This window comes from Pseudorasbora parva, chromosome 23, assembly GCF_024679245.1.
Source record: "Pseudorasbora parva isolate DD20220531a chromosome 23, ASM2467924v1, whole genome shotgun sequence".
Lineage (NCBI taxonomy): Eukaryota > Metazoa > Chordata > Actinopteri > Cypriniformes > Gobionidae > Pseudorasbora > Pseudorasbora parva.
This window is the reverse complement of record NC_090194.1, coordinates 34,201,302-34,228,882: the sequence shown is the minus strand read 5'-3', so window position 1 is coordinate 34,228,882 and position 27,581 is coordinate 34,201,302. Positions and strand designations below refer to the sequence as shown.

The 27,581-nt window shown below is 37.7% G+C and overlaps 2 protein-coding genes across 3 annotated transcripts; both read right to left on the bottom strand.

Moving 5' to 3' along the window:
• Positions 1–1,541: 1,541 nt before the first annotated feature.
• aebp1a (AE binding protein 1a) lies at positions 1,542–21,619 on the bottom strand. 2 transcript variants are annotated; one of them, XM_067432731.1, is made up of 20 exons: positions 21,086–21,619; positions 19,193–19,450; positions 19,050–19,109; positions 15,983–16,060; positions 15,825–15,908; positions 15,534–15,596; positions 15,347–15,406; positions 14,927–15,004; positions 14,441–14,550; positions 12,151–12,290; positions 11,982–12,066; positions 11,731–11,875; positions 10,183–10,262; positions 9,886–10,009; positions 8,325–8,521; positions 8,051–8,224; positions 5,127–5,511; positions 3,771–3,910; positions 3,521–3,620; positions 1,542–2,304 (listed from the first exon to the last, which is right to left on the bottom strand). In XM_067432731.1, the coding sequence occupies exons 1-20, from the start codon at positions 21,342–21,344 to the stop codon at positions 1,802–1,804; spliced, it is 3,123 nt and encodes a 1,040-aa protein (XP_067288832.1). In that variant the 5' UTR covers positions 21,345–21,619; the 3' UTR covers positions 1,542–1,801. The 2 variants fall into 2 exon arrangements, with proteins under 2 accessions (XP_067288832.1, XP_067288833.1); XM_067432732.1 differs by having other exon boundaries at positions 15,983–16,057.
• Positions 21,620–25,230: 3,611 nt separating this feature from the next.
• On the bottom strand, positions 25,231–27,012 carry pnx (posterior neuron-specific homeobox). Its single transcript, XM_067433749.1, has 2 exons — positions 26,867–27,012; positions 25,231–25,742 (listed from the first exon to the last, which is right to left on the bottom strand). The coding sequence occupies exons 1-2, from the start codon at positions 26,997–26,999 to the stop codon at positions 25,312–25,314; spliced, it is 564 nt and encodes a 187-aa protein (XP_067289850.1). The 5' UTR covers positions 27,000–27,012; the 3' UTR covers positions 25,231–25,311.
• Positions 27,013–27,581: the final 569 nt, after the last annotated feature.

Sequence of the window (27,581 nt, the reverse complement as noted above, 5' to 3'; positions counted from 1 at the left end):
TAGGTGACGTGCACAAAATAAAAGTCTCAGGTTGCATATTCATGAAAGCGGAGATAGTCAAATAAAAGTCTCTTATAAACAGCTGACGTACGCAAAACAAAAGTTTCTAAGCGCACAATCATGTAAGAGAAAATACAAGTCCCTCGTCCTTGTTTGTGAAACTGAAAGCTGACATAAAAAGCATAGATATGATAAAATAGTTCCACAAATGTACCTAATCCACACCCATTCCAGCTACCATGGGCAAATCCTAATAAATCTGCAGAATTTGTAAAAAAAATAATAAATAAATACAAATTATTAATTAATTTATATTATTAATAATAATAATAGTAAAACCTTTTTTTTTATATAGGCTAGTCTTTTTATATAGTGCTAAAAATTAAATCTGGTTCTAGCCTGCATGTCTTGTCTGAATGTCTACAAACTAGCCCATAAACCATTTTAGTATTATATAATACTATTTACTCATTTTATATTTAGTACATTTTAGCACATAGCACATCACAAGGGACTTACAATGCACTTATTATTTAAAGAGTGCTGAATTAACCTCGATGTACATCTTCATTAAAGGTGCTGTATGTAAGTTTTTCACTTTTCACTAATACAAATGTCTGTATTAGTATTGGTCCCTGCGATACTGCGCACCACCAGTTTACCCATTAGTATTTCAGGAGGAGCAGCAGGGGAACAACAACTACTACTGTCAATCCTGCAGACCGCTCCTTTAAAGTCCCACTGAAGTGTCTTAAAACGTGCAGCATTATTTATTGTAATTATGCATTATGGTTGTATATAATTCGTTTTTTATAACGGTAAAACCTCTTTTATGCAGTTGCGATTATCCAATGTTTATCAAAATAAAACTGATAAAAACATAGACCCACCCTCCCAATTTATTGATAGAGTAGGCTTATATGTTAAACTTTAACTCCTGTACAAACAGATGCTATTTTACATAAAATGTTGAATGAAAATGTCTTCTGAATTATCTGTCTTTGTAAATATATTGCATTAATTTCACTTAAGTTCACGTGACACTAATGTGAAACCAGACTTCATTCGCCACAATGGAAAGCATATTTACACTGTCTGATCGTTCCCTATCCCCTATATAGTGCCATTCACCATGTAGAAAATAGTAGATGTGTGAACAAGTGACTGATTTCAGCCGCAGCTTCAGCGTCTGTTTATAATGGGGGGAGGGGGGAGGGGGGCTTCAGTTCCATAGAGAATTTGATTAGACAGAAAATCTGATGAGAAGCTGAAGTGCAGTGATGTCATCAAAAACATTGATCGATTTTGGTGAGAGACTTTAACTGTTGAATGCTTACATCTTCTAAATGTGAATTTTGTCATTGTTTTGGAGTAACACTAGCTTATAGATAACAGAAAGACTAACATATTCACACTAAAAGACAAAAAACTTCAATATTGGATTTCATGGGGACTGGCTACATCTAATATACTTAAAATTGTTTTTCGACTAACATTACACATAACATGAAAATTACAATAACAACTAAATAATATTGAGACTTTTTATTAGAAAAAAAGTGCACATTATAATATTCGTGTACACAAGCATGTCATTTGAGAACAGCTCAGAAATAGCTAATTTTGCTCATTTTTATAGTAATACCTAATTCTTATGACTATTCACATAAGGCCTCTTGAATTAAATAATATGTCTTTCTTTTATACTCTGTTCCACAGAGAGCATGAATTGTAATTTATGAGCCTGAATGGTTAAAGCTTAAAGAGGGCAAAATTCCACGCATTTCCATACAATCCTTCTCTAATCTTCATCTATTCTGTACTCAAAGTTATAGTCTTGAGTGGTTGCATTGTCCAGTTCAAACCACGAGTCAAACCAAGAGGCCTCTGTTGTTGGCATTTCTGTAGTGGTGGGTGGAGGTGTAGTCGTGGTTGTGGTTGTTGTGGTTGTTGCGGTTGTCGTGCTGCCTTTCATCCTCTCCATTCGCAGCTTACGCATTCGCATAAATCGCAGGCGACGAAGTCGATCATTTTGGGGGGCCGCAGCTGCTCCCATGTTCTCGACACTGACCCGGTTGTTTGTGTTTATGGGGGTGTTGGTAACCAGTCTTGGCCTCTTCCCACTCTGGGCCATGATCTGTCGGATACGACCCCAGTTGGATTTGGCCAGAGTGAAGCTACAGGGCGTTGCATTGGCATCATAGCCCACAATGCAAAGACGAGTCTGAGAAGAATAACCATCCGCTTTTGCAGTGACGCGATACTCGCCTGGGTTAAGAAGACGCCAGTAATCGCCAGTAGTAGCTTTAAGAAAAAGGAGTCTAGATTAATATAACATACAGTGGTGTCCAAAATTATTAGAACACTTGGCATCTGGAAGTCGTCTTATTGGGCCTTGATTTATTTTCCAAGAGGACAATGACCTGAAACGTTATTCTAACTATTGCCAGAACTACCTGCGAAGAAAGTAATCTGCTGGAACATTGAAAATGATGGACTGGCCCCCTCAAAGTCTAGACCTCAACTCCATCGAGCACATTTGGGGCGAGTTGGAAAATAATCTGGACAGATCTATTGAACATTCAAAGGAAAGCCTCTGGCTTCAGTTGCAGAAGGCATGGGATAACATTAGTGTTGAAGTTCTCAGAGGACATATATTGACACTATGCCAGAGAGATGTGCTGCAAAAGGTGGACTTGCCAAATATTAAAGTTAAAAGTGGATAAAAACATTACGACTCGCTTCATCTGATATTTGACGGTCAGCGCGACCATCTGCATGTTTCATGAACATTATGAAATGAAATCATGCTTTGGAGGAAAAAAGGGGTCAATATTTTCAGATCTGTCAGGTGTTCTAATCATTTTGGCCAGCACTGTACTCCTTAAGGTATACAAAGATAGGTCGCAACCTTCTTGTAAAGTGTTATCTGAAAGTAAATCATGCTTTTGCAAATCGTAATTATAAAATGAAAAAGTCAATATTATGACAAAAAGTTGAAATTCTGACACAAAAAGTTACAACAAAATGTCTAAATGATGACTTTCTCATCATTTCTAAGAAAAAGTTGAAATTCTGATTTAAAAAATCACAATTATGAGATGGAAAAAGTTGAAATTATGACAAAAAGTTTAAATTATTACATACAAAAATCAGCACGACATAAGTCTAAATGATGTCTTTCTATCTCATAATTATGACTTTTTAAGTCATAATTTCAAATTTTGCCATTATTTCGACTTTCATCTCACAATTATGACGTTTTTATGTCATAATTGTGATTTATGGAAGCGGAATGGAAGAAAAATGCAAGGTCTCGAGACGTGTTTTTTAAAAGTTTAACTTATTTTATCTTGAGCGGCATGTTTTAAGAATGCCATTTCATGCAGGAGATGCTGCAAATTAATGCGTTCTGTATAAACCAGCCCTTAGTATGTCATAATTTAAATTTCATCTCATAATTTAGATTTTTTTATGTCAACATTTTGTTTAGACCTATTAGGATGACAATGTCTGTTACCTGTTTTGACGTCATGTTTGATTCCCTCCACTGACACGGTGGCATTTGCCAGAAGATTCCCATCAACATCTCGCACAACTCCTTTAATGCCTCGGTGCACCTGCGGGTCACATGGAAAACGTTTTTTGAGATTTTGTTGCTGTTATACAATGTGCATTGTCCAGAAATAGAAATTCTGCATCTGTCCACCTTCTGGCTTTGAGCTTCAGCCACTGTCGCACAGAGGTCTGAACTGTATGTGTTATGTAACCTGTTCAATGAAAGCCAGCAGAGACTCTCGGTTGTTTTCCCACTCTGACGCCAGTTCGCTCTCATGCGGAAACTTGTCGCACCCAAGAAAGATGGAAATCTCAAAGCAGTTGGTGTGCAGGTAACTGAAATCGTTCATGCCTAAAGCAACACAGAAACGTGTAATTGTCAGAGAAGGTTTACTCTACTGCATCTGTCAATGCAGCAAATATTTATGCAGACTAGAGGCATTAAATTAACATACTATCTTGTGTTAATGGATGTTTTGAACATTCAGAGAATATTTAGAAATAAAGTTTAAATAACTTAACGGGAACGTTAGCCAAACATTCTTAGAACACTTTTTTGTTACCTGGGTAAATAGTTAAAGCGATAGTTCACCCTAAAAGGAAAATTCTGTGAATTGAGAATGAACCTCATTGGTTCTCGCTGAAGCTCAAATGTGCGCATAACACGAGAATGAACCTCATTGGTTCTCGCTGAAGCTCAAATTTGCTGAGTAACACGAGAATGAACCTCATTGGTTCTCGCTGAAGCACAAACATGCTGCGTAACACGAGAACGAACCTCATTGGTTCTCGCTGAAGCACAAACATGCTGCATAACACAAGAAAGAACCTCATTGGTTCTCGCTGAAGCTCAAACGTGCTGCGTAGCATGAGAATGAACCTCATTGGTTCTTGCTGAAGCTCAAACGTGCTGCGTAACACGAGAATGAACCTCATTGGTTCTCGCTGAAGCTCAAACGTGCTGCGTAGCACGAGAATGAACCTCATTGGTTCTCGCTGAAGCACAAACGTGCTGCGTAGCAGGAGAATGAACCTCATTGGTTCTCGCTGAAGCTCAAACGTGCTGCGTAGCATGAGAATGAACCTCATTGGTTCTCGCTGAAGCTCAAACGTGCTGCGTAACACGAGAACGAACCTCATTGGTTCTCGCTGAAGCTCAAACGTGCTGCGTAACACGAGAACGAACCTCATTGGTTCTCGCTGAAGCTCAAACGTGCTGCGTAACACGAGAACGAACCTCATTGCTTCTTGCTGAAGCTCAAATGTGCGCATAACACGAGAATGAACCTCATTGGTTCTTGCTGAAGCTCAAACGTGCTGCGTAGCATGAGAACGAACCTCATTGGTTCTCGCTGAAGCTCAAATGTGCGCATAACACGAGAATGAACCTCATTGGTTCTCGCTGAAGCTCAAATTTGCTGAGTAACACGAGAATGAACCTCATTGGTTCTCGCTAAAGCTCAAACGTGCTGACGTTTGTAATTAATGCAATTAAAAATGTGAGTAATTAATGACAGAATTAAAATTTTCGGGTGAACCGAAGCAAAACGTTATTTATCATCACATACTTCCCACAACCGGCTTCCAGCTGGCCCGGTTGATGATGCCTTGGCCGCCCGTGATGTCATCAGTGTGACAGGAACCGCGGTGGTTCTCCGTCATGGTGAGGTGACTGTGGGCGTACGTCATGGCGAGCCACCGAAACAGGTTTTCGTCCGCCGTCTCGCGAAGAGCCCCCTCGTTCTGCCGCTGAATCCTGGCCCATGTTTCTTCGTTCATGTGGTGGTACTCAAACCCCGGCCGACCTCCCCTGACGTCCAGGCCTGTGTCCCGGGGAGGACGCTGCATGTCGAAGGGGTACGCGACGATCTTCTCTCCGCCCTGTAGATTAGCGCCCAGAACAAACGGCGTCCTCTCCATCCAGCTGATGATTGCTTTGGTTTCAACAGCGACCTAGAGTGCAGATTTATTTTGTAAATTAAACTCTGGAAGATAAATTAATAGGCAACACTTTATTTTAGAGTTCAGTTCAACTATTTACTAGTTGCTTATTAGCTAGCATATTACTAGGATATTGGCTGGTTATTAGTACTTATAAAGCACATGTTAAAGGGGTTTGGAATTGAGAAATCAACTTTCCCTTGAGCTTTTGATATAAAAGGTTATGGCAATATAAGAATATCCTGTAAGTTTCAGAGCTGAAAACTTCCTTGTTAGTCAAAGAAAAGCTTTTATTGACACCAGGCTCAGCAAGCAGGCTTTATACTGACGTCAGTGTGCGATGAAACACCGCCTCTACAGCGTCTCTAATCCAGTAGCCCCGCACACCGACTCATGGAGGGCTCGTGCTAGCTGGTCAACAACAATAAACATGCAGAGGAAGATTAAGATATTGCGCCTGGTTGTGGACGAACACAGTTGCTGCATAAGCTTCCTTCTGATCCTAATATTAGGAATAAGTGGTTGAACTTTATTTTTAATGAAGTTCCAGCTCACGTGAGGAAGACCGTTTGTGTGTTCACTTCAGTTCACTGCAGGATCGTTTGTAAACTAATCTCCAGTCGATGCTGGATTTGGATCCGACAGGAATGGTGCAACACACTTATGTGAGTAAAACATGTTTTTATATGTGATAGTATTGTATTGTTATAGATCGTTTAGCTTATGTGTGTCTCTAACAGAACATACCATTACCACGCTGGACTCAGACACGTATGGGCCAGGGCTCGCAAAGGCCGGCAGGCAGAGATGAATCTCATTATAGTCCGTTCTTGTTCTGCTATTCTCTCTCTCTCTCTCTCTCTCTCTCTCTCTCTCTCTCTCTCTCACTCTCTCTCTCTCTCTCGTTGACATCTGAAGGGCAGCGCGAACACGTGTATGTGTGTGCACGTGGTTCGCACATATATCATCCGATCTTGCGGGCTATGTGTAATATAAAAATAATAGTCCAATCAATCACGGGTCGATGTAAAATAAAACATTGCGTTTGTTTCATAAAGACGTTTATGAGCCCTGTGATCGAGATAATCATTCCGGTTGCTGCTTCTCTCTCACTCTCTCCTCTCCGTCATGTAAACTGACAGTGGAGCAGAAGCTCATTAAATATGCAAATCTTATCCAATCATAGCCGTGGGCGTTTACTTCCAAGTCTCCAGTGCGTCACGCCCATCAAAACCCAGCGTTCAGGAGAGAAACTCAAAACCAGTGGAGAAAATAGCCTATTGCTTATTAATTATGATGTTTTTGAATGTAAAAAACACACAAAATTTATTAATTAACTAAAATAAATTATTTTTATAATTATAATATAATAATATAATATTTATATATAATAATAATATTTTTTAATAAATTATTCTTGAACAAATTTAAGTGTATTATTACACCTCAAGTATTTAAAGGGAGATGGTTAAATTAAAAACATACATTTTAACTTCATTACATTTTGATGTTAAACTGGTTTATATAGAATTCTTCTATAATCAGTATTTAATGCAATTACATCAGAAGTAACTGTGATTAAATTACAAAAAATACATTAAATAATCCCTTACTAATTACTGTATTTCAATTACAGTAATTAATTACTTAGTAATGCAGAAAATATAGAAAATAATACATTTGAACCATAACCATTGGCAAATATATGTTTTGTCGTGTTTAAGCATAAGTTTCACACTTAAAAATAACAAATACATTTTGTTAAAAAATACGCTTATGTATTTTTATTTGCCTGACGAAGACCCTTTGGGTCGAAACGTTATCCTTTTTAATAAACTTGTGGGAGCACCAAACAGCAGTGTGCAGATTTTTTGTTTACTTTGTATTTTTAATTGGCAATAAACCACTAAGGTGACATGGTGATAGAAAAATATGAGATGGGTAAAAAAAATATATTTCAATGCATGCTTTTTCATTCACTTGCAAAAAATTTACATTTTCTTGCAAAAGCACTGAAACTATAGTTTTTCTGGGGAACGCAATACTTTTAAAAGCAAAGGTTTTGCAACTATGTAAAGGCATTGAAATCAAATTTTCCCTCCCATCTCAATTTCTTTTAAAACATCACCATGCATTATTCAGATTTAAAAATATTGTTTTAGTATTTGTAAGGATTTTGAAAAATTGAAAAAGATTGCTATGGAAGCTTGTTTCCGCCACTGAATTTTACATCTTGTAATTCTGAAATTCATGATATAAACTTGCAATTTGGAAAATAAAAATAAGAATTGCTGGATGTAAACTCACAATTACGAGAAAAGTCAGAATTGCAAGATAAAAAAATCGCAAGATAAAATAATTATCTTCTACATTTTTTAATTCGGTGGAGGAAACAAACTTCCTTAGATTACCCAATCCATTTATCTGTCTACCCATCTATTTATTGATAGATTTTTTTTTAAATAATGATATTATTTCCAAACTGAAGTAGGATCTATCTAGGTTGACCTGAAGGCAGCTTTGTGTGGGTTCTTTCTTCAGTTTCACTCACAGAGCCATTGAGAAAATTCTCAGGGATGGGAATATGGTGATTGGGAACGATCCGTGGCACCCATCCCCTGTCCTCCGCACCCCACAGGACGCTGTTCAGGTCTGGGAAATTCTGGAAAATATCGTATCCTTCCTCGGTCCAGTGGCCCAAAGCCCAGTTTCCCATTTCTGAGCCCTAGAAAAACAAGCATCCGCCCAAGAAAACAATGACTCACATGATAAACAGAAATGTTATGGGCCGAGAACAGAGATTATTTGTTTAAAGTGTGAAGCACCATCTCAAAAGCCAGCTCATAGGCATCAGGGTTCAGTGACGGCACCAGATGGATGCGCACTCCTTCCACAAGGCGGCGCACTCGCGGATTGTCGTCATTGTATTCTTTACACAGGAACTGCATCAAGAGCAGCAAAAGTTCCCTGCCCAGCACTTCATTCCCATGAAGCCCGGCCGAGTACCGGAATTCTGGTTCACCTTAAAAAAAAACATGGTTTGACATGGGAGCAAATTCATGATTGGACAATTTAGCCAATTTGTCAATTTAATGCAATTGACCATTTATCTGCATTTATACATAGTGAGGTGAGACCACATTGAGAATATGATAACTTTTTTCCATTTTTAGCCTTAAAGGGGTGGTTCCGTTTTTTTTTCTAGGCTTGGTTGTGTTTATGGTGCGCAGTTTAATATATCTTGATACTTTTTTTTTTTGTAAACGCCGTGTTTTACTTATATTTTCACTTTATTCCACACCGCTGTCTTCACTGTCCTTTGAACGGCTCGTTTGCTTCCTGCTTCTATAGCTGTGTCTCATTTCTCCGGAGGTCGCATTCGAAGGCTGCATACGTCATAAGGCCGTCTCATTTAAAAAAAGTGAGTAGGACACTTCAAATGCAACCTTCGAATGCGTCCTTCTTTCACAGGAATCGGAGTGTGCATGAGGTGTATCCTTCACGGCTGGAGATAACCCACAATTCTTTGCGTCGCCGTTAACAACCGTCATATTTTTTTTATATTATATGAAAAGACGGCACCACCGCCAGATATACATGCAGTGTTTAAATGTAAGTAGTTTAAGCTTGTTTTTGTTTTTTAAGCTCTATTTCCTCAAACAGATAGTTGTGGTAAACAGGATTACAACTGTTTAGTGCTTTTTTAAAACGTTTAGAACAGTGCATTACTGTCAAGACACATTTCATAGTCATTTTTAAGTTATAAATAATTTTAGTTCATATAACTGGCGTGAGAGCGCAACAAGGCTGAACGTGTTGGCATGGCAACGTTATACTTCCTGCCTGTGTGTCCTACGAAGGACGTCTCGTTTAATTCTGATTGAGGACACTCCATAGTCCGGAGGACGCAGCCTTCAAAATTTTACGAAATGAGACACAGCTTATGAAGCCCATCCCTCCGAAAAACACAATGGTCTTAGATTGGTTAGATGGCCAAATGTAGTTTCCTGTATTTTTACTGGCTGAAGTGCCGAGCACAGGTTGTCCCGAGAACGCCACGCCCCTTCCCATTACGGACAGAAGTCACATCTGCGGAGACTAGCGAGAGTTTATGATGTCACCAACCCAGGAAGAAGCTCGTTGTAGTCCAAACCGGCCATTTTTGTAGGCAATAAACTGCCATAACTTTAAAAGACAATATCTCCGTTTGCATTGAACTTTCAGCGCTGTAACTTTCAGATACTGTTTACACTCAAGCAGCAACATTACACACTAACTAAAGTTAAAAAAGTAAAATCGCATGCAAACACCCCTTTAAACTACACATGTTTTAGGATTTGAAAAATTAGGTAATCGCATATAACAGGAAACCCTCTTGGAAAGTACCTGTCTCATGTTCTCCAGGATTATCTGAGATCTCCATGGCGTACATCTTCAGCCCTTGAGAGCTTTTTCCAATGTTGTATATTCTGGTGATGTTGGGACATTCTTCATTTATGACCTTCATCATCTGTTTATACACACACACACACACACACGTGAAAACACTTGCAGGACAGCAGCTCTTCCACAAGACTATAAAAGAGAGTCCAAACTTCACGCTGGACGTGTTGTGACGTGCACCTGAACCTCAGTTTTGACCTCTGTGATCTTGAGAATACCTGAGTGCTGTGAACATCTCACCTGTCTCATCTCTTTGTAGTTGTGATGCCTGTAATCGAGGTCATCCGTCGGTGGAACGTCGTTCTCAGTTGGATAGCTAGCTGGTAAGAGAGACTCATTTGAGCTTAGAAGAACATGACAAAAATATGCTGGGGGGAAAAAATGCGTTTGATTTCAAATCACATTTTTCAAACAATTTTTTTTTGGAATTATTTATATATGATAATTTCTGTCATATAGAGCCATGTATAAAAAATATTTGATAAATCATCCTTTTAGACTTGCATAACAAATATGATAAAAATATAGTCAAATAAAACATATTTTAATAAATACAATTATGACATAATTATGACATTTTAAAGTTATGAGTATGAAATAAAAATATTATGACATAACATAAAAAGTAAATTACAGTACTGACATAAGGAGATAAAAAGTCATAAGATAGAAGGCATAATAATAAGTTCATAATAATGATGAGATAATCAAAACTATGAGATGAGAAGTCAATTTTAATGCATTATGAGATGTCAACAATTATGACATTAGTAATTGTGATATTAAAGTGACATTTATGAGAAATTAAGTAGTAAATATAAGATTAAAAATATACATTATGACATACGCCAAAATTCATAGTCATAATTTAGACTTTTTATCTCATAATTATGAATTAGTATGCATTAATTTTAACTTTTTAAAATGAATATAATTATTATGACCATATTATTATGCCTTTTATCTTGTAATCATGACTTTTTATCACCTTATGAATTTTGTGGATTAATATTATATCAAGGTCACAACCATTTCTTGAACATTGGGTTGGCACATTTTTTATAAAGCATAAAGAAATTGAACAGTGAAGGAAATTGTAGGTCTAGTTGGGATATAATAATTTAATCTTGAACTATTTGCATGCCTAATATGTCTAAAAATATGTTCACTCAATTTTGAACCGATGCTTTGCGCTGGAATTCTTGCTCTGCTTCTGTGAACAGTAAACTCTGCATACTCTGATGCAAACTGGCCATTTTAATAATTTTGACATTGATGAGCACTGTTAGACCACTGAGACATATTAGTTTTAAAACCTTTTTTTCATCCTAACAACATACAGAGCGCTGCATAATGCAGTGCAGCAGAGCAGCGCAAGAATTTCAGATATTGGGGGAGACAATTTAGCCATTTCTAATTATGGGGGGGACTCGTCCCCTCAATGCCTGTGGAGGTTACGGCCCAGCTCCCGCTCTCTGGATGTAATCTGAGCATAATGGATGGTGCTAGAAGGTCTAACCATACTCATAACTCTATCCCTCCACCCATTAGATCCACAGAGGTGCAGCTGGAATAAGTCAAGCTCAGGTGAGAGTGTAACCCCTTCTGTTCGGACCAGGACTCGAACCCCGGTCCGCTGGCATGAGAGTCGGACGCTCTAACAAGGAGGCTAAAGGCTGTGACCTCTAACATCAGTCGCTAGAGTGTCTCTTGAGGTCAGAGGAGTGAGGTTTACTCTATCAGCAACTACTACTAGCTGGCCTCTGTTACAAGAGCAGCAGTGCTTACTGGGTAATGGGCATCCGAGCACCTCTAGCCTCATGCACAGGCTGCCATTCCAGCTCTGCGGCAGCACACGGATGTAACGTGCCACCACAGGATACGAGAACTCCACCATTACTGGAGTGTCTTTATCCACATTTCCATAAAAGAGCTGCAGGACGAAGAAGAAAGAAACATGTTTTGCCCATGCAATATGTTTGACTATAATATACTTTTATGCTGTTTTAACATAGAGTGTTAAAAATATGTGAACTCACCCACTCGGCGTAACCATCATGAAGCACCGTCCATTCACGGCTGTCGTTACTGAAGGCCACGAAAAACGACGACACAAAGTCATTGCTGGAAGAGAGAAGGAAGCATCTCCCTGTCTTTCTGCAACGCTTGTAATCAGAAAAAGTCATAATGTTTTGATTCCTCTCTTACTGTGACTCTGAGTTCCTGCCCTGCGTAATGACCCCTGTGAACTCCACCTCTCGACGAGCGTTCACCTGGAACCAGTGCTCCTTCTCTTCCGTATCCGCACACCACGCACCGCCATAAACGTCCTCCTCATCAGCTGAGTTCTGGAAAACAGGTGCTCACTTTAAAATCTGTATTTATATGCATTAATACAGTTATTTCCTCATGATCTTGAACTTGCATTACTAGCATGAGAGCCACAGCTCAATGTGTCACTGCATGACATTTTAAAGGGGTCGTGAACTGAGAAATAAATTTTTTTTAAATGTAAGAGGTCCTCAAACTACAAGAATATTCTGTTAGAAGTTTCAGAACTAAATATATCCATTATAAGTTTCAGAACTAAAACTTCCTTGTTAGTCCAAAAACAGCTTTAAAGGGTTAGTTCACCCAAAAATGAAAATTATCTCATTAATTACTCTAATATACCCGAATGTCGTTCGACACCCGTCAGACCTCCGCTCATCTTCAGAACACAAGTGAAGATATTTTTGTTGAAATCCGATGGCTCAGAAAGGCCTTCATTGACACCAATGTCATTTCCTCTCTCAAGACCCATAAAGGCACTAAAGACGTCGTTACAAAGCCCATCTCACTACAGCGGCTCTACAATCATTTTATGAAGCCACGAGAATCGTTTTTATGCGCAAAAAACAAACAAACTAAATAACGATTTATATAGTGATGGGACGATTTCAAAACACAGCTTCGTAAAGCCTCAGAGTTTAATGAATCAGTGTATCCATTCAGCAGATACGCTGATTCAAAATGCGTAGAGGCTTTACGAAGCTGTGTTTTGAAATCAGCCCATCACTATATAAGTCTGTATTATTATTGGTGTCAATGAAGGCCTTTCTGAGCCATCAGATTTCAACAAAAATATCTTCATTTGTGTTCTGAAGATGAACGGAGGTCTTACTGGTGTCGAACGACATTGATTGATACATGATTTTGTCTTGTTTTCAGAAAAATGTATCTAAATTAAAGGTTTAGTTCACCCAAAAATGAAATTTCTTTCATTAATGACTCACCCCATTGTCGTTCCACACCCGTAAGACCTCTGTTCATCCTCAGAACACAGTTTAAGATATTTTAGATTTAGTCCGAGGCCTTTCTGTCCTTTGAATGTCAGTGTATGCCCACTTGCTGTCCACGTCCAGAAGGTAATGAAAACATCATCAAAGTAGTCCGTATGTGACATCAGTTGGTTAGTTAGACTCTTTTGAAGCGTCGACAATACATTTTAGTCCAAAAATAAGAAAAAGTATGACTTTATTCAGCATTATAAAATTCTTCTCTTCCGCGTTTGTTTTCAAACCTCAAATTAAGATTCAAACAGTCGTGAATCAGCGGATTGATTCGTGATTCATATCGCCAATGTCACGTGATTTCAGCAGTTTGACAGTTTGACACGCGATCTAAATCATGATTCATGACCGTTTGAATCTTTATTTGAGGAACACGAAAGAGAAGACAATGTCCTGGCTAATCCAAGCTTTATAGTGGCAGTAATTGTTGGTCTGTTTTTGAAGTCCATAAAAATGCATCTGTTCGTCAAATAATGTGCTCCACACGGCTCTGGGAGGTTAATAAAAGCCTTTGGAAGTGAATTGATGCGTTTGTGTAAGAAAAATATCCATATTTAAAAATATATTAAGTAAAGTTTCAGCCGATCGCCTTCGGTATTCAGTTTATAAAAAAGTGCTGAATGTGCCTCTGGCTTTCAAAGGTTTACGCGACCAGTTATGTGCTTCAGACGTCGCGTACGCATTTTGAACTCCAAGAAGGCACTTTCAACACTTTTCCACGGAAGCTGATCAGTCAGAACTTTCATTCAGAAAGTTTTAAATATGGATATTTTTTTTACACAAATGCAACGATTTGCTTGAGAAGGCCTTTCTTAACCCCCCAGAGCCGTGTGGAGCACGTTATTTGACGGACAGATGCATTTTATGGACTTAAAAAACAGACCAACAATCCCTGCCATTATAAAGCTTGGATTAGCCAGGACTTTTTTAATGTAACTCAACTTTTATTCGTCTGAGAGAACAATGTCATATACATGACTTGAGGGGGAGTAAATCATGGGCTAATTTTCATTTTTGGGTGAACTATCCCTTTAAGATATTTGTACTAAGTAAGTTTGCAGTGAATAAGCACTGGAATATTGTTTTGAAATAGCTCATATTTTTGTGGCACAACTTTTATCCTCCTCACAATGTTAAACTGTAATGAGGTTTGACTGTGTATGTACCTGCATGTTCAGACGTCCTCTCAGGGCTGAGAATCCATGATGAGACATAGAGGATGCCAGTATCTGATCGTCCTCCACCCGATGGGACTCCATGCCAAGAGGAGGACACTCTGAAAGACAGGAAACACTGTATCATTCTTACTTTAAAGGCTCTTAAATCCTGTGATAAGAGCACTGACAGCTTTCTCTGAGCAGCTGTATTTCAGACACTGACTATCTTTCATTTTTTTCCGAGGAAAACCATTTGTGCTGAACAAAGACTGGAGCTGGAACCAACAGCAGTTCTGGAGTCCAAAAAGCCAGAAACTCCAGCTGGAAACCAAAATCTCTGAGGGGGAAGAACATGTCGGCTCTGACATTAACTGCTTTTTTGAGTCTGTGCTCAGAAAACCCCTTCTGCATTTACAAACACCCACTTTCATAAGAGACCGTTTGTTTTTGCTCTGATTATATTGTAATTTGTGGCTGTTTTCCAGAAATACTCACTCTTTGGCTCGGGGTATTGAACCGTCTGCTTTCTCTTCTCCTCCTCCTCCTCTTCCCACATCTTCCGTAGTTTTTCCGCTGTGTAAGGGAATGGAGAGACTTAAAATAGTTAAGGGTACTTTTTTTAAGAAACAGCAGCCTGCTTTGCATTGCAACACTATTAACAGTTTTACATTGACATTTTCATAACAACTAAGCATGCACTGCTTAAATTATTAAATTTATGTCATACCAAAAAAAAAAAAAAAAAACAATTAATAAATGCAAGCAAAACAGCTAAAAGCTGTCCTGATGCCTAAATCCCAGGCATTTTTCATCTGCATCTCATTTTACACAGACCACCCAAAAGCTAGTCAACCTACGCATGCACTAAAAGCACATTATCTTTCATTTTAACAAACATTAGACTGATTTACAGACCCTTCTCCTCTTTAGCCTTTCTTGCTTTTTCCTGCTCTTCTTCCAGCTTCTTTGCCGCCACTGTTTAAAAAATTTTTTTAATAATAATTAGAGAGGGCAAATTAGGCTAAAAATATGATATACATTCAAAACATCAAATCTCTTTGATATAGACAATTTGAGAACGACTGAAATAGTGCAAACGTACAGTCAGCATAATCATATTCCTCATACCAAGGGGCGATTGTTCGAGGGATAGTAGTGGTTTCCTCTAGAGGAAAAAAGATTAATTTGATAAATGTGAGTTTGAACACGGTATTTATTTACATTCATTCATGCATTGCATTTCTTGCTCATGCTGTTTTTGCTTGTGCTACATTTGACATGATCCTATGTTGTGTGTGTTGCTATTCAGTTGCAAAGTTGTTTTGATCATGTTGTTAGATGTTTTTTTGTTTGTTTTTTCATCAGCTTTTCCAGACTTTTCGAGTTTTGTTACCTGGGATTGGTAAGTATATACTTGGGTCATCAGTCCTGGGTGGCTCCTTGACTTTAGGGATGAGGTCGGGCTCTGGAACTTCATCTATCAAGTAATAAAATAGTTTATTAGTAGTATTTATGAGAATCTGACGCTAATGCACATTGCTTCAAACATACATCGGGCGTCCCAGTAATCCGGTTCGTGCTCTTTGATCGATGGTGGTGTCATGGCGTCTTTCTTGCTGTGGACGTCTACTGTAAGAAAAAACGAGAGATAAACAAAGAGAAATATTTTAACTACCCATGCAGCTAACAGCTAATGTTCACAGAACACGTATAATGTTAAGGTTATGAACAAACATTCTTTCAGTAATGTTAATGGGATGCTCTTTCAAAGTTGTTTCAGAATGTTCTAACATTCAAAAGTGTCAAATAATGTTTGCAAACTTGTATATAAAAAGGTATCCTTCCCTCATGTCATTTTGACCTGAAACTTAAAAATGTAGTGTTTTTGTCGCACTTGAACCACGAATACACACTCACAAAGAATGTTTGTGCTTGACATTTAAAAAAGTAACAAATCCTTCCCTCGCAAGTTAATTTAAAAACTATAAATGCTCAAAATTCAAACTAAAAATGCTAAAACTTTACCAAAAATATTTGTATATATGTCTACATGTGAATGTGAATGCAAACTAAAGAGAAATTGACTTTAAGACCCAACGGAACATTTGCTTTATATGAGCAATAAGGCCATTTAGTGTCATGAGCTTTTTTACAGTCTATGGGCAAGAGTAATGAAATATATTATTATTTTTTCCACAAGAGGTCGACAAAGACACCATATGTAAGATCATTTGGGCTGATTTAAAAAGTTTATCAATGAAATTCTGTTACCGTATTTTAAGTTGAAAGAATGCGCTTAAATTATTATTTCTTGATAAAATCTAGTCATTTAAATGTGAAATAAATATTAACAGAAAATATAAAAAAATATTTAGGGCTTCTGGGGTCTCATTTATAAAGTGTGCGTACGCACAAATCGGGGCTGGAAACGTAAGTACGCCAGTTCCCACGCAAAGGTTCTGATCTATAAAAAACAAACTTGACGGGAGAATGTGCACACCTTTAAGCAAACTTTGAGCTGTGCGTACGCACATTCTGGAGACAAAGGGAATTGGCGTCACAGATGGTGAAGTCTAGCCTGACAAGCCAGACCCACATCAAGATGTTTGGTCTGGAAACTCACAATTGACAGCTCAATCTGAGGGGCGGATAAACGGTTGTCTTTCAAACTCCCTCTGCACGCGATAGGATAGCGCTACACCAACCAGAGCAACGAAGGTGAAGCAGAGCTTGTTGATAGATTAAACATTCACCGTATCCGGTCGGCTAAACTCCGAACACATCTTCCCTTTTTAAGAATGACTTCAGTGGCGCTCTTTGTTCTTTTCTCAGAGAAAAGCTTAACTCCAAGTCTTCCAGAGTCGCGGTCAAAGCTGATTCGAAAGACCGCCGTTCGCCAGTTTCTGTGTTTACTAGAAGCACGCAAACGCAACTCGGCTGTCGTCATTATGGCCCCGCCCGCCGACTCTATACACGATGTGATTGGCCTGTCCAGAGTTAGGGGAATACAGCTCAGAAGGGTATTGAGAGTACCTAGACGACACTTGCAGGCAGATTAAATTTGCTGCCGCTAGGGTGCGTCTAGATTTCTAGGCTAGGTGAAGTCGTGAACTGTTAGAACAAGTTAGAACTGTAGAAAATAAATATGATTATAAGAATTAATGACATTTAATTTTCACTCCATTTACGTTATAACCACATTATCATGACGATTAAATCCAACTGTGTTATTTGTGCCGATTGTTTTAGGCTATATACATCTAGTAAAATCCAAACGGAATACAAAATGTGTTTAAAAAAAAATAAAAAATAATAATCAGCGCTGCCTTACAGTCACATTGTCCACAACGGGAGCACAGGAGGAGATGGAGTGACTACATCTGATAGGCCTACAGAATAGCATGAAATACCCTTTTAATAGAGATCTGCACAACACAGTGTAAAAACGAAATATTTACCTTAATGTAGCTATACATATAATCATAAAATGTCAAAGTCTGCAAATACATGAAGCACAATCGCTACTTATCATCAGTCCTAACTATTACGGTGTTCAACATTACAAAACCGTCATGAAGAAGCATGTGTTAACTATAACATTTTCGTCTTAAATTTTCGCCTACAAATGAATTCTGTGATTTTTGTCAATGTGTTAACGATCAGTCTATTTGTTAGAAACATATAAATCCTCCGGTGACCCGGGTATGTAATGCTTCAGTTCATGATGTCACTGCTGGCACTGTTGCAGGATTACGCCATGGCAGAATAAGGAGAGAACGAGTTCATTCAGGGACATTATCAGCAAAACTGCTAGCCTGACAAGCCAGACCCACATCAAGATTTTTGGTCTGGAAACTCACCATTGACCCCCCATCCAAAAAAAAAAAAGAGACTGGTATATATCAAAGACTTTTGAAATAGGAAGATGGTGCACGTCGATTACTTATGGAGAAAGTGCAATGGCCAATATTGCATATAAGCCCCGCCTTCAAAATGAAAGAGCTAATAATTAATAAAGTCTTCACTGGGCAGTGTTCTGAGATGCATTTAGAATTGCACATCCACATTATTTCATTTCAAATACCAAGCTTGGTGAACAATTTTGGAGAATCTGATGTTTCCCTATATTCAAAGCGATAGAAGCTGCACTTGCATGGCCGAGAGGCATTTCAAAGTGGCCGCTAAATGAAATTACATGTCTTAAGGGACTTTGACTATCCTATATGTTTCACCCTTTCATCTCATTCGCAGTATGTCAACGTTTGACTTTTCATCTCATAAACATGACTTTTTACGATTTACCAAAGCATGATTTTGTGGTGGAAATGATGCATATGGAATTAAAGGTGAAGTGTGTCATTTCCACACAAGGATTTTTTTAAGGTCTCTGATGTTCTGTCCGTTCTTCATTATAATTCTGTGGGATTTAGTTTTTACCACAGTGTTTACACTCCTCAGGAAGTCAATCTACCAATGACTTGTAATTAGGCCCACTCAGAATCTGTGTTTCCAGAAATCCCAAAAGATTTCCACAAAACTGAGCTCAAAAGTCTTACTGACACACTTCACCTTTGACATGTTTTTCAGTGTGTATATGTGTTGTTAAATGTTGCCATACCATTATCTGAGCCAATGGGTTTCTCAGTCTTCATCTCCTTTGGTGGTACTGTTGGAAATACTGAGTACAAAAACTGCATTTAAAGACCACATTAGGATTCACTTTAAAAGAATAAAGTGCCAGAAGATTGTATATAAACGTACACGTGTCCCATCCCAGCTCCAACAGCAGTTTCTCCTCCTCTTCCTCCATGGTTGACTTCCTGGTTGGTTTAGTTTCTCTAGTTTTTGGCGTTGTGGTGGGCTTCGATGCTTTTGGCTTTTTGGTGGGTTTTGGAGGCTTTGGCTTCTTGGTGGGCTTTGGGGGTTTGGGTTTCTTTGTTGGTTTTGGAGGTTTGGGTTTTTTTGTGGGCTTCGGTTTCTTGGCTTTGGCTTCCTTCTCAGCCGCTTTCTTTGCCTTGGCTAGACAATAAATGAGAGAATGACATACTATCAAGAAGGTTTTTTTTTTTTTAAATGATACAGATGTATTTTTCTTTCCAAAAAAAAAAAAAATGAAGTTTATTTTATGTCCAAAAATACATCAACATTAATCTAATGAAGTACGGCAGAGGATGAAAGCTACGAGGAATTTGTGGAGGTCCAAGTTTCTCATCTTTTTTGATGCAAAAGAACACTTGCATATGTGCATTATGATGCTTTTTTCATAAACTCAGGGGAAAATATGGCTCCTGAAGTTCCTTGAGATAACTAAAATATATAATTGGTCCTTTTTTGTTTTTCTTTTGTACACGCACCCAATTTATTCACACATGAAGATGTCACGCATTGACTTGTTGCCGGGTTAGACGGAGGCTTTGTGTCAAACTCATAGTTGTTCACATTTAACAAATCAAAGAGAAGCTTTTATGAAGTTTTACGGCTCTCATAAACTACTGAAACCACTCTGATGGTGGAAGCAACACTTGAAATACTATCAGATTAAATCCAGACCGTGGAAACACATATAAATCACTGCTTGAACTGGAAGTCATCCCTCTCTCTTGCAAAACAACTCATCAGGCACGAGGTGTCTTCTATATCTTCGTTCTCCTTGACAGCAATGAGATCAAATGCAAATTAACAGTGGAAATGGAGACTTTTGCTGCTTTTGCTTTCAAGAAGAACGGCGTAGAAATTGATAGTGAATTCCACAAATAATTACAAAGAAACAAGTACATTCAATTTTGAAGTAGAACTTAATAGTATTTCTTGTAAAACATACTCCAATAATCTTTGTTTTATTTACAACTTTTCTCTAGAGTTTCAGAAGAGATCTCAACAATATGGAGATACTGAAGATTTTAATATGAACTCAAACATTTCTCATCAAATGCTCCACTTTCGTTTAACAGCTTTATACTCTTATAATGGATGACAACTATTCAATCGTTTTAGTCTGTTTTTGTCCCCAGAAGTTTTAGAAGAAACATCTGAGACAACATTGATACTTCAATGCAAGGTAATTGAGATCTTCCGTGCTACAAAAGAGCAATAACATTTCTGTGTAACTTCCTTCTGTTGATCAGGCCGCGGAGACTGAAGGAGAGCTGTCACACACATGGCCGTCTCAAACAGATCCAATAACTGTGAGTGTTTCAATTCAAACCAAATGTCGGCTCTGTAGCTCTTCCTGTCTGTGTTTCCCAAAACTCACAGGACTCTGACATGAGCAAAACGGAGAAGGAGAGAGAAGCCCGCAGAACGCTTGTTTTCATATTCAAAACCATCTGTGATTCTCATTCAACCCTTTCCTAGCCCACAACTGTAATTTCATTCCCACATGCCTCCTTCTTGTTTTTTTTTCACCAGATGAAAGACAAAAGGAAGAAAAAATGACAGAAGAAAGTGTGTCAGTGGACTGACCAGTCATGGTTTCGCTAAAAATGTTGCATAACCTCAAAGGAGCCAGTAAAGCTATTGAGCCAGATATCTGTCATTATGACAAAGCACAGTCTTCATATCCTACATGAAACTCTGGGATGCAACCAGTTTAAAACCTTATTACATATATAGTCTAAATATCTTATTCTGTTCAAGGTCGAGTAAGCAACTTACCAGCTAATAACTCTTCAGGTGTCTTTTTACCCTTTGGTTTTTCTTTCTCAACCATTTCTTCTGCTCCAGGCTCGTCCATTAAATGAGTGTCTTCTGAAAATCCATCTTGTAGATCTTCTGTTCTTGAAACAATGCCGCTTCTGGTTCTCTGTTTGGACTTGGCAGCATTAGCCAACTCTTCATTGATAACAAATGCCAAAATCCAGCACAGGGCAAATAAGGTTGCATACAGAGAAACCCGTGGTGCCTTCATGGTCATCTGGGATCTTCTACACCAATACTACACTTATGAGAGATGGTCTCTCTTTAAATGGTAAGTGTGCAATAGTTGGAAAAGCAAAATCTGGTCAGCTTGGACTCGTCAGGTTGTCTATGACAAGTAGTTCATCCAAATGTTTGGATATTCTCAGAATCTGCAGGAGATGGTGTCAGTGAAGCTGGTGTGGAAGTCAGATGTAACAGGGAATGTGGCTGTTTTTCCCTTTTCCAGTGGAATGGAATTCCGCTGACATCCCCCTCCGAGTGAGTGAGGAGCAGGACAAAACCCACAGAGAAAAAGAGGAGGAGACTGAGAGAGAGAGAGAGAGAGAGAGAGAGAGAGAGAGAGAGAGAGAGAGAGAGAGAGAGAGAGAGTGTGTGTGTGTGTGTGTGTGTGTGTGTGTGTGTGTGTGTGTGTGTGTGTGTGTGTGTGTGTGTGTGTGTGTGTGTGTGTGTGTGTGTGTGTGCGTGTGTGTGTGTGTGTGTGTGAGCCTGTTTATGTGGTTTATGAGGACACAAATTTGTATAACTACATGGGTATTACACTGGTATTACACTATAAATGTGGTTTATGAGGACATATCAAATGTCCTCATAATTCAAATGGCCTTAAAAACATACTAAATGATATTTTTTTGAGAAAGTAAAAATGCAGAATGTTTCCTGTGATGGGTAGGTTTAGGGGCAGGGGCAGTGTGTGTGTGTGTGTGTGTGTGTGTGTGTGTGTGTGTGTGTGTGTGTGTGTGATGGGTAGGTTTAGGGGCAGGGGCAGTGTAAGGGGATAGAAAATACGGTTTGTACAGTATAAAAACCAGTACGCCTATGGAGAGTCCCTGTAAACCACAAAGACCAACATGTGTGTGTGTGTGTGTGTGTGTGTGTGTGTGTGTGTGTGTGTGTGTGTGTGTGTGTGTGTGTGTGTGTGTGTGTGTGTGTGTGTGTGTGTGCGTGTGTGTGTGTGTGTGTGTGTGTGAGCCTGTTTATGTGGTTTATGAGGACACAAATTTGTATAACTACATGGGTATTACACTGGTATTACACTATAAATGTGGTTTATGAGGACATATCAAATGTCCTCATAATTCAAATGGCCTTAAAAACATACTAAATGATATTTTTTTGAGAAAGTAAAAATGCAGAATGTTTCCTGTGATGGGTAGGTTTAGGGGCAGGGGCAGTGTGTGTGTGTGTGTGTGTGTGTGTGTGTGTGTGTGTGTGTGTGTGTGTGTGTGTGTGTGTGTGTGTGTGTGTGTGTGTGTGTGTGTGTGTGTGTGTGTGTGTGTGTCTTTTCAGACTTGAACACAACTATACACTCTCAAAGGTTAGGGTAAGACAATCTTTGCTGCTTAATTTTTTTGAGGAAACTGTAATACACTAACATTCAAATGTTGAGGAGAAGATTTTCTTTTTCATAATGTTATTGCATTTGACTAAAACTTACTGACTTCACTTACACAGGATATACTTCCCAAAAATCTTTGGATAACTTTTGTACTTTTTGGGGATTTTTTCCCACCACCATCTTACACATGCGCTTTTCCTGGTCAAAAGTGAACTGCCTATAAAAACAATAGCGCATTAATCTTGTTATGCTAAAGTATCACCAAATATTAGATTCAATCTTTTTGTCAACTTGTTTTCTTTCAGTTAGGACAGATTTTACATTTTTTTAAACTGATAGATAGTTTGGTCTGAGCTAATGCACCAGTTTATGAGTGAAAAAATCAGTAGCGGATAAGTTTGTCAATATTCAATTAAATAAACAGTGCAATATATACATACAAATAATAAATAAAATATGTGTAGGGTGCTTATTTTTGTGTGACTTTGTTCCATTTTGCACAAAATAAAAGCATTTCAAAACTAATGTGTTTAAACATTAAAGCACACTATAAACTGCAAATATTTTCCATATTTTGTTGAATATTGACAAAATTATCCACAAATAATGTGATGTGATGATGTGCATAAGCTCAGATCAATGAGGCCTATACGATCAATCATTTCCAAAAAGAAATTAAAAAATCTGTCCTAACTGAAAAGAAAACAAGTTGACAAAAATATTGATTCCAATATTTGGTGATAATATAGCAAAACTTTTTTCAAGACATTTTCAGATTTTCAAGCAATAAAATTAATTAAAAAAGGCCAGTCATTTTTGACCAGGAACGTCACAAGTGTAACAGGGTTCAGCGTAAAGGTTAAAAAGAAAAATAAGTTAATACTTTTATTCCACAAGGATACATTAAATTGTTCAAAAGTGACAGTAAAGACGTTATAATATTACAAACGATTTTATATAAAGGCTTCTTTTGTTTGTTTGTTTTTCAGTTATTTAAAAATAATCAACATTGATAATTATAAGAATTATTAATAGTAATTAATGATACCAATGAAATAAATGATAAGCATATCATCATATTAGAATGATTTCTGAAGGATCATCATCTTTAATAGGACAGGGATAAATGACATTTTTACTACATATTCATGTAGAAAACAGCTATTTTAAATTGTAATATAACACAATATTGCTGTTTTCACTGTATTTCTGATTAAATAAATGCAGCCCTTGTGATTAAAAGAGTCTTTTTGAACTGAGTTGAGTAGAGTTCATATTTTAATGAATCGTAGTAAGGCAGACCTCACCATATTTCATTTAGCAAATTAGACGAAACCGGAGGACTAAAGCCACTCAGTACACACTAAAAAATTCTGGGTAAAAAACAACCCAATGTTGGGTCAAATATGGACTACCCCAGCAATTGGGTTGTTTTAACCCAGCGATTGGGTTGTCTTAAGCAAATATTTAACCCAATCGCTGGGTTAAAACAATCCAATTGCTGGGTTAGTTAATATATGACCCAACATTGGGTTAAAACAACCCAGCATTTTTTTAGTGTACCAAATCAAAAGTCTAAAAGTCTTTGAAGTGAGTGTAGTCTGCAGAATTGGCATGGATCCGCCTTCATTTTTTAAATATATATATAAACACACTGAATCAGTGGTTGTTTCTTCATATTTCTTCTCTGAACCTCATGGTTGTCAAACATGTTTGTTCTCATGTGCCTTGTAGGGCTAAATTACATTTCATTGAAACCAACACATTTATGACGCCATTCCTGGTTAAGACTTGCACAAAGCAAACTGAATCAGAATGTGGAAAATAAACGGTTCTACACGGTTCTCTCGCAACTATGAAAAAGCAACTATTTACTGACGGTGCCAACGGACATCTGACGTTAATCAGATCCATGTGCTGAATTACAGACAGATGTGGACTCATTTAAAACATTTGCTCATATTCATCTTCTTCTTCAATCATGAGCCAGGAGACTGTATGAGTCAGTTCTGCTCTTATTATCTGATTTCCTGTCTGTCGCCTCTTTCTGCCCTCCATCTGTAAATGAATCTGCTGCTGGTTTTAATTCACTCATTTGGGACTTTCAGTTTCCATTACATTGTTGGAAATAAACTTATTTCATCAATACATTTATTTGATAATTTCGTAAGTAAACTTATTTCATCATCCTGATCATAATATGGTCATATTCACAGTAAAAACAGTAGATTTTCATATAGCTAGTCAGTGAAAATAACGCAATTAAGCCTATATTTCATTTAATTTATAACAAAATATGTTGTTTGAATTGACCTTACAATAGATTTAGAGGTTTATAACTCTCTGAAATGGCAAAACAAGATAGTTGAAAGTGCAAAAATATAACTTTATTGTAAAATTACAATTACTTACATTTAAAATGAGGTATAAATATAATTGTCAAAGACATAAATATTATGACAATGATTAAAAAAAATTAAATATCACATTAAATATACTGTATTTTTTCATCCACTTAAAAACAAACTTTCTTCAGGGGTTCTTTTGAGCACTTTGGAACTTTCTCGAGATTCTATTTGGATATTTAGAATTTGAAAAAGGTGATGTGTCACTTAAAAGAAGTAGATCAGAACATCATGAGGGTCTGGTGATGGTAAGATGGGTTCAGGTAGAGTGTTTGTGGAGGGTAAAAATGAATCGGATTTGCGTGATGTCCGTGTAGAAAAGAGTTCTGAGCAAAGGCAGGAGGTGTGCAATGGATCTGCTCCTCTTCTTCTTGACCTTCTTGTTCCTTCTTCCATTTGGTGCGGCGGTTCTGAAACCAGATCTTGACCTGTGTTTCGGACAGGCGGAGGGCTGTGGCGATGCAGTGGCGCTCAAACACAGACAGATAGTGGCTGTTCTGGAAGCTTCGCTCCAGGAGGCGCAGCTGATCCAGTGTGAACGCGGTGCGGATCCGCTTCGACTTTCCCTTTGTGCCAGAAATGCTTGGGATCTCCAAAGCTGTTGTGTCCTGAGAAGAAGTTGCATTGACGGTGTCTTTATTCACAGGATTAACTGAAATGTGAGAAGAAGTTGCCATTAGAACATTATAATCAGTGTGTGAATGATTTAATCTAAATTGGGTCACACTTTATTTTAGTGTCCTTGTAACATGTTACATGTACTTACAGTAAATTGTGCATAATTACACGCAACTAACCTTAAACAAAACATGGTAGCACTTCATTTTACAGTCCTGTTTTGCATGTACATACTATATAGGCTACTTATTGTAGTAAATACAATAATTGGGTTATATAGTCCTAAACCTTAACCCCTGTACTTTTCTTATATTACTTTCCCTGTACTTTCTTAGGGATGTACCCTGAAAGTGCATGTACTGTAAAATAAAGTGCAACCACAGACCCTAATCCCACAATAACCCTATAATTAAGTAAAATAGTTAAAAATGAATATCACTGAGTAGGCTAACTTAAATATATAATTACAGTGTGTAACAATGACACCTTAAAATAAAGTGTCCACTGTGCCCACTGTGATATAGATCAGTGTAGCCACTGATCTATATCAATAACAACTGATCTATATATGAGTGTAACCTTAAAATGTATTGTGGTGCCCCAGCTAACAAATACATCCTCTAAACATTTTTGCTAGCGTTCCCATTAAGGTTTAAAATCGTTGATGAGTTATTTGAACATTTAAAACGTCCAGTTTTTAAAAAGTTTAGTTAATAATAATAATAAACTTTATTTATATAGCACTTTTCAGGCATATAATATAGTTCAAAGTGCTTCACATAAAAATCATGTTCAAAAAACATATACATCAAAAAAAGAAAACGTTTTGTTATTCGAATGTTAAGGGAACATTCCATTTTATCTTTTTTCAAACAGGGAAAGTAACTTTTGAATATTCTCTGAACGTTCTAAAAACAAAAACAAAACAAAAAACAATAGATGACTTCCAACTAAAATGTTTCAGAAAAACAAACATCACACACTGCCCTCTCCTGGAGAATCACCTACAGGACTTTTCATTTGGAAATGTTCAAAATGCCGTTACTTAATCACTATTTTGTACAACTACATTCAAAGGAATGCAATATTTTTCTGTAAATATGCTACTTAACTTGTTTAAAACGTATTGATTGTCTCATTTGAAGGACTGAAACTCACTTGAGCTTTCCTGCGTCCTGACGTCTCTCTGCATCATCTGATGCTTCCCGTTGAATTTGGAGGGATCCAGAATGTCGGCGATGTTAAAGGAGGTTTTTCCCTGCAGTGCAGAGTTGTCAGTTTCTTCATGCATCCTGACAGTCAGTTCCAAGAGCAGCGAGTAAATGCGACCGTATAACTACACTTGTGTGATATCTGACTATCTCTCCGCTTCATGGCTTTAAATACACCTCAAACAGTCGCGTGTAAAATTAGCATGTTAAAGGACCTCAGTGAGTTTAAACCAAACCCTCAAACTCCTCCTTTACACACTTTACCATGTGAATGTGTCTCAGTGGGTGACACGCTTCCTTTGCCATTTATTGCCTTGCATCTGGTTAAAATGTGCCCTTTTCTGAAGAGCCGTGTAGTTTTTTGTATCAGTGCTTGTCGTTATTTGCAATTGTGTGATTTTACGGTGGTGGAGGGCGTGAGGAGCTGTTGTGATGCTAATTAATCGACTAAAGTCTTCCAGGAGAAACGTTATGAGGTGAGCATGTTTAAATTAAACTAAAATAATACAATTATAATAAATTAAATTAAAACAATATAATAAAATGTTACATATATATAGGATATGTGTTATTTTCTACATAATTTATTACATTATATATCATATAGCCTACATTACATTTGTCCATTTATGTAAGTATATTGTCCTTGTGTGTATAATATA